The following is a 14,111-nucleotide window of genomic DNA, read 5'->3' on the forward strand; positions in this document are numbered from 1 at the left end:
AGCAATAGGTGTCATCACCCACTGTCTCTCAGGTTCTGTCTCTCTGACCTACTGTTTCTCAGGTTCTGTCTCTCTCTCTCTCTCTGTCTCTCGCTCTCTGTCACGGTTGTACATTACAACCAGACATACTGTGTTCCTGACTATACAATTAAGGATAATCTTTTTTGATACGGGACATTATTGACTTATCTAAGCTGCAGGAGCTGGACGTTGGCCAGCTTTCCTTAGATCAAGAGAAGGCTTTTGACAGGATTGATCATTGCTATCTGTTTAAAACACTTGAAGGTTTTGGTTTGGGGATAAATTTATTAATTGGATCAAGTTGTTGTATTCTGGAGCCAGTGTTCTGCTAAAGGTAGGAGGTGGACTCAGCCGACCTGTCTCTATTCAGAGAGGTATAAGATAGGGTTGTCCCTTATCTGGAATGCTGTATTCCTGGCCATTTAAGCGCTTTTATTTCAGCTCAGGCAGGGGCTCCCAGGACTAACTTTTACAGAGAACATCGCCAATGCAGTTAGCTTATCAGCATACGCTGACGATGTCACGGATCACAGAGAGCCACGCATATCAATAGCTCTGACAACAACTCCTAGAGGATAAATGCTGAGTCTCATCACCAGCCAGTCAGACTAGCTTGGTCTAATCAGAAAGGCACGAACTGAGGAAGCCTCTTGGATGAGAGGTGAAACGTCTTCACGGATATATACCAAGTCCAGTTGCACTTGATTCAACTCCTTTGGATAACCATGACCTGGATGAATGAGAACATTCACAGACAGGTTTTCATAACAACTCAAAACGATCTACAAATTCTCAAGCAGAAATTGGCCTTATACGAACATGCTTCCTCTGCAAAAGTCAATTGGTCAAAATCTGAGGGTCTCTTAAAGAGAAGTTGGCATTACCAGCGGGGCTGCAGTGGAATACAGAAGGGATAAAATGCCTAGGCGTCTTTCTGGGCAGGGACCGCTTTCTGAGCAAAAACTGGGAGGGTTTAATTGAAAAGATCAGTGCCTGATTGTCTAGATGGACTTGGATCCAGCCTCAGTTGTCCTATGGGGGGAGAGTCTTGATTGTTAAAAACTTGATTGCCTTGATGTTCTGGCACCGGTTTACAGTTGTAGAACCTGCGGACACGCTCATAAGGGAAGTACAGAGGATGCTGGTGAACTTCTTCTGGGGAGGCTTTCATTGGACCAAGTCTGCTGTACTGTTCCTACCAGTGCTAGAAGGAGGCCAGGGCCTGATTGACCGTAGTCGTATCATGGCTTTTCGCCTTCAAGCTGTGCGGCATCTTTTATACCATGACCAGTGACTTTGGAGTGAAACAGCATCTGTGTTGCTCCGGAGGGTTATGAACCTGAACTATGACAAACACTTGTTCCTTCTGGACCTGGCTGGCATCGAGTTCACCCTTCTATCAGTCTGTTCTCCGAGCTTGGAGAACGGTCCTACGCACCAAAAGAGACCAATCCCAGATCTATGGCAGTGTAGGGGAGGAACCACTGTTCCATAACCTACTGATACACTGCAGGATGCTCAGCGCCGTAAGTGTACAGAGATCCCTCATGAGAGCTGGACTTACAAAGTTAGTGCGTCTCAGATCAGGAGGACCGTGGAAGATGGCTGGCATTTTGAGCCAAGAGACTGACTTTAAATCTCTTCGTTTGATGGAGCGGTTGTTAAAGGAAGTGATCAGTGCACTTCCTGGCTTCTTCAGAGAGGCACTCGGAGCGGAGTGTGTGGAGGATCAGCCAGCTATGCGGCCTGTTTTTACATCTTTGTCAATCCGTTCAGCAGTGGAGGAGCAGGAGGAAGTGAAGGGGGCCATTCTATCTTTCAAAACACCAGAACTACATGACTTCTTAAGTACATCACAGAAGGCCTTGTACGCAGTTACTGTAAAGGTTCTCAACAGAACATCACTAGCCGGCATACAGGAGTCGAGGTAGTTGAGTGTGTTGGCACCAGGCTCATTCCCCAGGGGCAGCTGGAGGTCCCTGTACAAACCCCCCCATAGAGAAACGCACTGCAGATCTACAGTGGAGGGTGGTACATGGGGCTGTGGCTATGAACAGACATGTGGCACACATTGATCTTAGGGCAGGGAGCCACTGCTCTTTCTGTAATGATGAGGAAACGCTACAGCACGTATGGCTCGGATGTCCCAGGTTGAGCCCTCTTTTCTCTGTACTGTAGCAGTGGCTCAGAGGTTTAGGAGAGGTTCTCAAAGACAGCCTGTTTGTCTTTGATGCATGGCAGCACAATGCAGACGTGTCACCTTGGTTAATTTTCTGATAGGTCAGGCAAAAATAAGCATTTGGCTTGGTAGAAGGAAGAGAATGAAAGTCACAGGGTCCACAGATGCTACACTCATGTTCAGGGGTCTAGTGGCTGCTCGGCTGAAAATTGAGTTCATGTTTTTCAAACTTATTTCAAACTTGGAAGGAATTATTTCTATTTGGGGACGTGGGGATGTGTTGTGCACTGTAGAAAACCAAGTGCTTCTTCTTAATTTCTGGAAAAAAAGAAAGAAGGGAAGGTCTGTATCTTTTTGTTTTTACTGTGTATGGCTATTGTTGTATTTTTCACTATATATGATTTCACTATATATTTCACTATATATGAGTATTTGTGTTAATGTTGTTATCTTGATGTGAATGAAGAATTAGACCATTAAAGGCTTGGTTAAAGGTCAAAGGTCTCTCGCTCTCTGTCCTCTCTCTGTCTCTCTCTCTGTCCTCTCTGTCTCTCTCTGTCTCTCTGTCTCTCTCTGCCCTCTCTCTCTGTCCTCTCTCTGTCTCTGTCCTCTCGCTCTCTCTCTCTCTCTGTTTTCTCTCTTTCACACACACACACACACACACACACACACACACACACACACACACCCACTTTCCCCTCCATCTCTCTTTCCCTCTCTATCCATCCCTCTATCCAGACGGTAGCAATTTTCCGTCTCCCAGACAGGCTTGGGATTATTAGTTTGCCGCTGTCGTTCTCTGTCAACAAAGCCCTGTTCAACATAACTTGTTTGCTTTACAAGTTGTGGCTCATTGGGCTCTATCAAATAGCTCAAGGCTGCCCTCTGCAGGATATATAAGCTTACTTAAATGAGCTCCTGATCTGGGAGAACAAAATGAGCAAAAATCAATGAAAATAGTGAATGAACCACAAGGCTGTAAATATGAATAACTAGTTCTTGATCATCTACATATTAAAGTGATTAACAAAAACCATGTTGCGTGGTTTCTTCTGGCTGTACTTTAAGTGACAATGAGGACAATATGAATTTCCAGTTATTGAGCAAAATGTAACTATGGTAATAGTAGTCCCCTCCAGAAACCTGGTGTTCCCAATTTGACCCTCCTATAGGGTCAGATAGGGTCGATAGAAGTCTTTTTTACATCTGACAGAAAATGTTTTATGACTAAGCCGTGGATAATGTAGTGAAATTTCAAACATAAATTGTTACAGAACGGGAAAAAATTTTGTTTTTCTGAATTCATGAAAGGCTTAAGTGTATTGTGGCATCTGATTGTGACAGATGTCGACCATACTTTAAGTACAAATCCACTTTTGACAGGTGCTGTTGTGAAAATAAGAATTTGGTACTGGACACAAATAACAAAAATTCATTTTTATGTTCATTGTCTGTGTACCTCTATTTACCAGGGGCATCAAGGTGCTGTTCGTATGACAGTGAGATGTTTTAGTGGGCATCTCTGATAGGTAATACAGGGTAATGGAGGTTTCCTGAGTGCAGGACTATGAGTGGAATGACGGCAGGGTAGCATCCTGCTTATATCTGGTGACTAGTATGGAGGATTTTTAATCGGCCAAGTAGAGTTGGGGAGAAAAAGAGGGGGGAAAACCCCCCAAAAAACCAAACTGCCCATGTACGACCCCTCCTGTCCTTACTCGATTCAATGAGGAAAAAGGTGTTATGATGCCGGTTGCCAAGTCCAGAAGAATAAACAAAAATGAAAGCGAATTTTGGTGTAAATGTAAATGTGTGCTGTGTCCAGCGTCTAACTGTTGTCTCCTTGTCTCACAGGTGGGCGTTTGGCGGTGAACGGCAGCCACAGCCCCGGCTCTCTGTTCCCGGTGGGGGAGACTCTGGTCCGGTACACTGCCACTGACGCCGCAGGAAACAACCGCACCTGCGACCTCACCGTCACCGTCCAAGGTTAGCAGTGGCTAGCAGGCTGACCTCTGAACTGTGCAGATGTGTGAATGAAGTCGGACTGTTTCAGTTGACGCCACGCGAAACTAAGTCTTCACGCACAAACTCTTCAGAAAGACCTTCACATGTGTTTGGGGATTTTGTAAAGATTTATAGCATTAAAGGGCGTCTGGGTAGCATAGTGGTCTATTCTGTTGCCTACCAACATGTGGATCGCTGGTTCGAATCCCCGTGTTGTCTCCGGCTTGGTCGGGCGTCCCTACAGTCACAATAGGCTGTGTCTGCGGGTGGGAAGCTAGATGTGGGTTTGTGTCCTGGTCGCTGCACTACCGCCTCCTCTGCTCAGTCGGGACACCTGTTCGGGGGGGAGGGGGAACCGGGGGGAATAGTGTGATCCTCCCATACGCTACGTCCCCCTGGCGAAACTCCTCACTGTCAGGTGAAAAGAAGCGGATGGCGACTCCACATGTATCGGAGGAGGCATGTGGTAGTCTGCAGCCCTCCCCGGATCGGCAGAAGGGGTGGAGCAGTGACCGGGACGGCTTGGAAGAGTGGGGTAACTGGATGGGTACAGTTGGGAAATTGGGGAGAAAAAGGGGGGCAGAATCCAAAAACAAAACAAAACCAAAAAACATAACATTGTGGTCTCCATTGTACATCGGGTGTGTTTCGGGATGTTGTGACACGCATGTGCTCAGCTCCTGCTAGCATGTCAGACATGTTCATTCACTTCCTGTTTCCGTTTATGAAGCAAACCAGACCGGTACTGGCCGACAGACACGTTTCTGTCTTTATGTGTGTGTGCTGAGGTTCTTATCCTGTTAGCTTTTGGTAGGTCTCGTATGTCAGAAGGTAGATGCTTATCAAGCCTTTTCTGCTAACCTCCCCTCGTAACGAGGGAGGGGTTCTCACTCATTCCTCAATATGCCCTTGCACATTCTTGATGGTGTGTTTGATATTAATCCATATGCACTTGTTGGTACAATCTACTACTACTGCTACTTTCGGCTGCCCCCATTAGGGGTCACTACAATATGCAATATGACAATATGCTGGTGAAATACTGAATGTTGAATCATCATCCAGGGACGACCTGCGACCGGCCGTATGTCCCGGTGAACGGGGAATTCATCTGCTCGGAGGAAGAGGAGGGCATTAACTGTACTCTGAAATGTAAGGAAGGCTACAGCCTGGCCCATCAAGCGGTCCACAGCTATTTCTGCGCCTACAACGGCATATGGGAGCCTCCCCACTCTTCAGACAGACCAGACTGTTCATGTGAGTACTGTGCAGTCTGTTGGTTTGACCCACTGACTTTAATGTCTGGCAGCAGTCTTTTCATCATCATCATCATCATCAGTTCCATAACCTATGGAGGTCGTAGGAGCACAGCTGATGCTTCAACAAGTCTCGTACCCAGGACTAAAAACAGTAAAACAGTGCTGTGTAAAACGGTCTTTCACACAGCACTGTTTACTGTCAGATGGATTGAATCACAACATGCTAGGGGCATTTCAGATTACACAGAGATGTGCACAGACGAATACATGCACAGCCCCATTATAAAAACATTATATTCTGAATAGAACTGAGTTTATAGTCCGGGTGGCGTGGCGGTCTATTCCATCACCTACCAACACGGGGATCTCCGGTTCGAATCCCCATGTTACCTCCGGCTTGGTCGGGTGTCTTTACAGACACAATTGACCGTGTCCGCGGGTGGGAAGTCGGATGTGGGTATGTGTCCTGGTCGCTTCACTAGCGCCTCCTCTGGTGGGTCGGGGCACCTTTTCAGGGGGGAGTGGGAACTGGGGGGAATAGTGTGATCCTCCCACGCGCTACGTCCCCCTGGTGAAACTCCTCACTGTCAGGTGAAAAGAAGCGGCTGGTGACTCCACATGTATCGGAGGAGGCATGTGGTAGTCTGCAGCCCTCCCTGGATGTGCAGAGGGGGTTGGAGCAGCGACTGGGGGGTAATTGGCCAAGTGCAATTAGGGAGAAAAAGGGGGTGGGGAAAGAAAAGAATTGTGCTCATAATTTATAGCCAAACACAAACCCATGCTAGCAGTACATTGACGTATTTGTCTGTTCTCAGTGAACCGTATTGCCAACAACGGGTTTAAGCCCTTTGAGATGCTGTTCAAAGCTTCACGTTGTGATGATGTGGATCTGATCAAGTCTTTTGCCGGAGAGTTCAGCACCAAGCTGGGAGGAATGGTGAGAAACTGCAAACACAAATGCATGTGGTGAAATGGATTCAGGCAGCATGCACATGTGTGCTCAAGACTTTGTGGCATTTGATGGCAAACCTTTGATATTTTACTTCATCCTGTCTGTATTGTCTGTACTGTACCTTGTTCCTGGTAGTTGTTGTTTGCGTTAAAAAGCAGCTGGTAACTCAGATGTGCAAGAAACAGGCCGGTAAACACAAGGTTGACCGTTTGAAAACCATGGCAAGTTTGGTAATCCCGGCTCGACGTGGGCTGGCAACCGAAGGGATTTTTTTTTTGTGTCGGGATTCCAAATCCAGTTGTTGTGCCCTTGGGGAAGGCACATCACGCCCAACTGCCCCAGGTGGTAAAAGGCTGCTCCCAGTCTGGGCAAAATAGGCAGGAAATTATAACATGTATCAAACCAAATGAATCAAGAGAGTGTAACGTAACATGAACCTGTTTGATATCCTCTGTGTTTCTGAGCTAAACATGAGGCTGTGGTGTGAACATGTGCTGCTGTGATGACACAATGTCCCCACAGGAATTTCACCCTCATATGAACTTCATTTGCATTATTCATTTCTCATTTTGCAGATGCTTTGATCCAAAACGACTTACAAGTGTGTTAGTAGTTAGCGGATACTGCATGTTTGTGTGTCACCCTGCAGGCATCTTGCACTAAACAGCACCAGTAGTAGTTCTACCGTTGCCAAGAGTGCACGTCATGTCAAGAGTAATTACTGCAAATATGTGATACACATCGACCATCATGACCAGTGGTGCATAGTAAGGGATTCAAGAATACGGATTAGCCAGACAATTTCACAAATCAGTATCAGTCATGCTTAGAGCCCATCAATGGGGGTGTCTGGGTAACATGGCGGTCTATTCCGTTGCCAACCAACACGGGGATCACCGGCTCGAATCCCCGTGTTACCAACAGCTTGGTCGGGTGTCCCTACAGACACAGTTGGCCGTGTCAGCGGGTAGGAAGCCAGATGTGGGTGTGTCCTGGTCGCTGCACTAGCACCTCCTCAGGTCGGTTGGGGCGCCTGTTCGGGGGGGAGGAGGAACTGGGGGGAATAGCGTGATCCTCCCACACGCTACGTCCCCCTGGTGAAAGTCCTCACTGTCAGGTGAAAAGAAGCGGCTGGCGACTCCACATGTATCGGAGGAGGCATGTGGTAGTCTGCAGCCCTCCCCGGATCAGCAGAGGGGGTGGAGCAGCGACCGGGATGGCTCGGAATATTGGGGTAATTGGCTGGATACAATTGGGGAGAAAAAGGAAGAACCCCGCCCACCCAAAAAAAAAAAAAAACCGAGACCATCAACAGATTGGAGTAGGCCTGGATAAGGAAAGCTCTATGCCTTTCTTGAATGAATGAAGCAAGTGAGTCAGTAGTTCTTATGGAAGATGAGATTTAATTCCGCCATTTTCGGACCAGATGATTTCACCTGTATCATGATGAAAGCGACTAACATAACTTGTACCTGTCCTGCTCACAGCTCCCGAGCCTTTGCAGTGGTGACGACATAGCCTGCAAGCTGGAGGTGATGTCACAGGGCCACTGTCTGGAGTACAACTATGACTATGAGAACGGCTTTGCTATAGGTAGGCCTCATACACACTCAAGTACCGACACTAAACCTGACCTACCTAAACAGGCTGTTCCAATTTTGTCTGTGGTGTCTATCTTTCTGTCTTTGTCTGTAGTATCTGTCTGTCTTCCTATCTATATGTCTCTCTACAGTACACTGTCTATCTATCTCTCTATCTGTCCATCTGTCTCTTTTGAGTGATGAATCTCATTTGAGGGGATACATTGTCCCTCTGTCTTCAGGACCAGGGGGTTGGGGCAGCAACTGGGGTCCACAGAACGGCCAGGACTACACCTATTTTGACTCAGGCTACACTGCGGGCAGCCGGCGATCCTCCAGGCAGCAGGACGGACGCCTCCAAACCAATCACCGCACTAAAAGACACCGCAAGATCCGGGGCCCAACCAGAGACCAGAAGATCCAGATTTTCTTCAACATCACGGGTAGGATATTGTTAGTTTTCTATGTTAACACTGGTATTCCTTATGGTTATGGGAGTTTTTTAAAGGTAGGAGCTGGATTGAAATTGAGGTACTAATATTTTCTAACATCACTTATTACTTATTACATCACTTATTACTGTAGTTGCAATGAATCTTGAAATGTCTTTCTTCAGAAAAAATGCAAATGTAAAAGACAGAATTCAGGTATTCTGTTGTCTCTTTTTAAAGCAACATTATGCAACTTTTTTTCCCCTTAAAGTAACAACTTAATAGTAATTTTGCTGGTACACTGACTTGTAGTAGGAAGAATAGTACCTCTTTCAATCCCACTCTGCATCCCAAAAGCCTGTTCTGGCACTATGTAACTTCGGATGAGCTGGTAGAGTTTTTTTCCTAGGATAGTGAAGGCATGACCTGCCCTACTCTGCCTCAGATTGGCTTACCCAGATATTCTTACCCGTATCCTAACCTATCTCACTCCTCATACAACCAACCAACAACCAAACAACCCAACCATCAGAGGCAAGGAGTACTAGCCAATCAGAGGCAGAGTAGGGCGGGTATGACTTCGCCATCCAATGAACAAAAATGCTTGCGGAAGATTGTACCTGCTCACCCAAGTTACATGGTGCAAGAACAGCCATTTGGGGGAACGGACTGGAAATGAAAGAGGGACCATTCTCTTTATTACAAGTCAGTGTACCATTAAAATGATTTTGAAGTTGTTCTTTTAAAGTAAAAAGTTGCTTAATTATGCTTTAAAAGAGCTCCCACTAGTTCAGCTTCTCTCGGCAGTTTTTTTCTGATGATGTCAATCAGACACTTATTTACATACAGCCAATCAGAGCAAATCATCAGATTATGAAACCCGCCCACCCTTACCACCAACCCTTGCTTGTACCTGTCATTCAAAGGTCAGCTGATGAATATTAATGAGGACTAGACCACTCCCTCACCATTCAGACAATTTTGACAAACTTGAGACAATTGAGAACAGTAATGGAAAAGGTATAAAAAAAAACACAGTATTAGTCATTTACAAATAAAAAACCCGTTGCTGAATGTTTTATTATGCCATGTTTTTAAGTTTTTAGACATGGAAAGTTGATTGTGAATGGGGATTTTTGTCCAAATTTAAACATTTGCAGTGACAGTGAATGTTTATCGCAGAGTTTGCTTACCATGTCATTTACAACAATGGGTTGTCGTTAAATGTAATTACACTCCTTCTAAGCTGTTCCCCTTTCTCCCAGCAAGCATCCCTCTGCCGCTGTCGAGGAACGACTCAGTCGAGGCTGCAAACCAAAGGAGGCTCCTGCGGACCCTGGAGCAGTTAACCAATCGACTGAAGAGGACACTGGCCAAGCAGCCGCTGTCCAGTTTCCACGTGTCCTCAGAGATGATTTTGACCGACCCCAAGTCGCTGGAGGGCAAGAGAGCGTCCCTGTTCTGTCGGCCGGGCTCTGTGCTCAAAGGCCGGATGTGTGGTGAGTAGAAAAGACTGTTTTTGTAATGTAAAAATAATCATTGTCCATCATTATGTTTGTTAACCACTGTTTATTGCTGCACAGCTTGGCAGGAAGAGCAGGAATCAGTTTCTTCCTGTCTGTGTATCGTGCTTGAAGGTTTACCTGGCCTTCATGGGCAGTTTTTCAGGGGCAATGTTGACACAGGAAGTAGAAATGTATTAACTCATGACAGGTAGAGAGACCTTGTTGATGCAGATAAGGCGTTGGACTACTGATGCACTAAATGCATTCCTGTTTATCCACATTTTTATTTAAGAAGTAGCGTTGACGTGTTATTTCAAGTTGAATTCTTAATGATAAGTTCAACGTATGTATTTATTCTAAACATAGTCTGAGCGTACATAAAAAGAGGAGCTTTACAAAAAAAAAAGTCTAGATTAGCGGTGCTCTCAAACTGTTTCACGTCTTGGTCAGTGTATATTTTGGGTTTAGTGTTCACCATTTCATACCTGATGATGTCCGCCTTTGCAGTCCAATGCCCAGTGGGGACCTACTTCTCTCTGGAGTACAACGAGTGCGAGAGCTGCTGGTTGGGCTCCTACCAGGACCACGAAGGCCAGCTGGAGTGTAAAGCCTGTCCTGAAGGCACCTCCACCGCCTACCTGCACTCCCGCAACATGGCTGAGTGTAAAGGTATGACCGCCACCCGTTCCCAGTCTGACATCGTTTTTTTTTTTGTTTTTTTTTTTAAGTATCGGTTAGCGTTACCTTCATATGGGTCGATGTTCAGCTGGTGACCTCCAAATACAGTCCTGAGACAATTAAAACTTCCTGGCACTTATTGTTATGTTGACTGATGAGGCAAAGAAATGCCAAAGCTAAAAGAAATGCTCAATTAGCTGCAATAATTCCCCATGTCAGAAATGTGTTTAGTGTGGAAGGACGGTAGTGCTAGGTGACATGAAGTACCATCATCACCGTAATCAGTGGATTTTTACACGATATCCATATCTATCATGATATCTGCTTACATGTGCAAAAATACCATGTTTAAAAATCCAACTGGGTGTCTGGGTGGTGTGGTGGTCTATTCCATTGCCTACTAATACGGGGATCACCTGTTCGAATCCCCGTGTTACCTCCGGCTTGGTCGGGCGTCCCTACAGACACAATTGGCCGTGCCTGCGGGTGGGAAGCCGGATGTGGGTATGTGTCCTGGTCGCTGCACTAGCGCCTCCTCTGGTCAGCCGGGGTGCCTGTTCAGGGGGGAGTGGGAACTGGGGGGAATAGCGTGATCCTCCCATGTGCTACATCCCCCTGGTGAAACTCCTCACTGTCAGGTGAAAAGAAGCAGCTGGTTACTCCACACGTATCGGAGGAGGCATGTGATAGTCCCAATCCCACGGGGTGGGGCAGCGACCAGGATGACTCGGAAGAGGGGGGTAATTGGCCGGATACAATTGGGGAGAAAAAGGGGGGGGGGGATCCAACTGAGGTTCATGACGTTGAACAGTTTGGTAATGTAATGTATAACTTTTAAGCAACTAGTTTTCTAATTACACACCCTCAAACATGTAAAACCTAATTTTGTGAGAAAATTAAGAGAACAAATTCTTGTGATCATGAATTTTATCAAGACAACTGTGTATCATGATATGGCGATGTCCAAAATTCAGGCCAATATAATATCATTGAAAAACGATAAACAGTAATATTGAATCAATGCACGGCCTTGAAAGTGTTCCCACCACTTTTGCTTTAACAATCAGTCAGACATTTTGTTTTTCTACCCGATGTGTTATTAAGCATTACGGTACGGTTGCTGGCGTCTGTCTGCAGGGCAGTGCAGGCCTGGCAGTCAATCACTGAACGGGCTGGAGACCTGCGAGTCGTGTCCCCTGGGTCACTTCCAGCCTGCGTTTGGTGCCAGAGAGTGTTTGGTCTGTCCTGGCGACACCTCCACCGTCACCAGAGGAGCCGAGGCCGAGTCCGAGTGTGGAGGTGAGAGCCGCAAAGTCTCAGTACACAGTATAGTAACCGATATATTGAACAGAACAGCAGATATATGAATATCCAAGACATGAACCATTTTCTGTCTGGAAGGACTCGAGCAGAAAAAATGGTGGTGTTTTACATCCTTACTGCAATGGCAGGTAATGTTGAGCTTGAAGATAAAGTGAAGTTGTGTCTAACAGGCAGATATGATGGAACAAGCTGGTCGAAGACCCTTATCAACACAACACAACATCGATAAGTAAAACTCAAGGTTCAACCAGGTTTTTTGTTTGGCGGTGGGGAAGGTGCTGACACAACGGCACAGACGAATTTTCTTAGATTCTGGGATTTGGTTTGGTCCAATTTCAATGCAATTTCCGATATCACCAGAAGGGGCAGTAAGGGTTGTATTTTGAGAGTGACGCTGTATTAAAGGGATAGTTCAGTTTCTGGGGTTTTTACTATGTGCCCTACTTACATAGAGTCCATCAAACTCGTGGATACCGTTCTTATGTCTGTAGTTTGAAGGTACGCTGAATGGTGCGTTTAGCCTAGCTTAGCTCGATTGCTGGATTTTATTTATTCATTTATTTATTTAGGGGTTTTGATATACTTTATTAATCCTTGTGAGGAAATTCTTTTCTGCATTTAACCCATCCTAGTTGTGTGGCTAGGAGCAGTGGGCAGCCGCCGGGCAGCGCCCGGGGACCAACTCCAGTTCGTCTTGCCGTGCTTCGGTCAGGGGCACAGACAGGAGTATTAACCCTAAGGGCCCAGACACACCAAACCGACTAGCGGCGACAAAAGGCCGACTGTTGCGTTGCCTCACGTCGCCTGCCATCTGGGCCAAGAAGTAGCACTTGAACACACCGCAAAGACTACAGCCGACGGCCAACTAGCATGTACGTTCTGCACTGATTTGCTAAGCTGAACAGCCAATCAGAGTGATCTGTCCTGCCGACGGGCTCCGCCGATTGAACATCGGCTGAGAAGCTGCTGACAGGGGTCCGACTAGTGCCGACGGTGAGGGACACACCACCAAAACTAGGGTCACATTTGCTCACCGACGGCCCGACATTGGCCGATAGCCGGCTATCGACCTGGTGTGTCAGGGCCCTAACATGCATGTCTTTTTGATGGTGGGGGAAACCGGAGCACCCAGAGAAACCCACTGCAGACATGGGGAGAACATGCAAACTCCACACAGAGGATGACCTGGGATGACCCCCAAGGATGGACAACCCCGGGGTTCGAACCCAGGACCTTCTTGCTGTTAGGTGACAGCGCTAACCACTGGGCCACCGTGCCGCCAAAAACAGAGTCGTAAAAACCCGGTCCAGAAAGTAAATGTCCAAACCGTGTATTTGCTCCAACCATGTTACTAAACCAGCTGATTTCATTAGCTAGTTTCCCCTACACCTAGTTGAGGAGTGGTGTTGACTAGAATCTGCTGGTGTAGTGCATGAGTGGAGCAAATACATGGTTTGGACTTTTACTTTCTGGACCTGGTTTTTACACCGCTGGCCAAAAACCACCATTTCTACCAGGATCATTCGCAGCTTCTGTCAAAAGATGGGAAATGCACCTTGTTCGAAGCTGACCATTAATTTTTATGCGTTAGCCTCGATTAACGATTTTTTTAACCAAGTATGTGCAAAATCCTAAAAATTAGATAATAGTTTTGAACTACTTTTCTGTAATAAACTGTTTTCTTCGACTCTGAAAGACGACTGAAACATAAGGAATATATTTATAGTAAATATAAACAGGAATTAAGCCTTGATAAAATGTGTCCTGCCTTCCTACCCCTTTCCTCTCCTCTCTCCTGTCCAGTTCCCTGTTCAGCAGGGCATTTCTCTCGTACCGGTCTGGTTCCTTGTTATCCGTGTCCCAGAGATTATTACCAGCCGGAGCACGGACGCTCCTATTGCCTCTCCTGCCCCTTCTATGGAACCACCACCATCACCGGGGCCACCGCCATCCAGCACTGCTCCAGTGAGTGCCATAACACCAACACAAGTCACGTTTCCATCCCAGGTTCAAATGAATATCAGGGGAAAAATTAAATGTTGCAGTAAAACATCAGAACAGTTAAAGCAAATAAAACCCTGAATATGTCCATACTTCACAACTACGATCAGGACGGGCAAATTCTATCAAGATGTGAATTATATCAGATGGGTTTTTATTGCTCTTCTGGTTCAACCGA

General features: G+C 46.3%; 1 protein-coding gene across 1 annotated transcript in view; it reads left to right on the top strand.

Annotated features, from left to right (window-relative positions):
* The window catches only part of svep1 (sushi, von Willebrand factor type A, EGF and pentraxin domain containing 1), a 164,898-nt gene that overhangs the window by 89,239 nt on the left and 61,548 nt on the right, over window positions 1-14,111 (top strand). The window contains 9 exon segments of the mRNA XM_056300497.1: window positions 4,055-4,186; window positions 5,270-5,461; window positions 6,279-6,400; window positions 7,903-8,008; window positions 8,238-8,438; window positions 9,692-9,925; window positions 10,439-10,600; window positions 11,747-11,908; window positions 13,736-13,897. Coding sequence (XP_056156472.1) covers window positions 4,055-4,186; window positions 5,270-5,461; window positions 6,279-6,400; window positions 7,903-8,008; window positions 8,238-8,438; window positions 9,692-9,925; window positions 10,439-10,600; window positions 11,747-11,908; window positions 13,736-13,897 — 1,473 coding nt within the window.

The sequence above is a fragment of the Lampris incognitus genome, chromosome 20 (assembly GCF_029633865.1).
Source record: "Lampris incognitus isolate fLamInc1 chromosome 20, fLamInc1.hap2, whole genome shotgun sequence".
Lineage (NCBI taxonomy): Eukaryota > Metazoa > Chordata > Actinopteri > Lampriformes > Lampridae > Lampris > Lampris incognitus.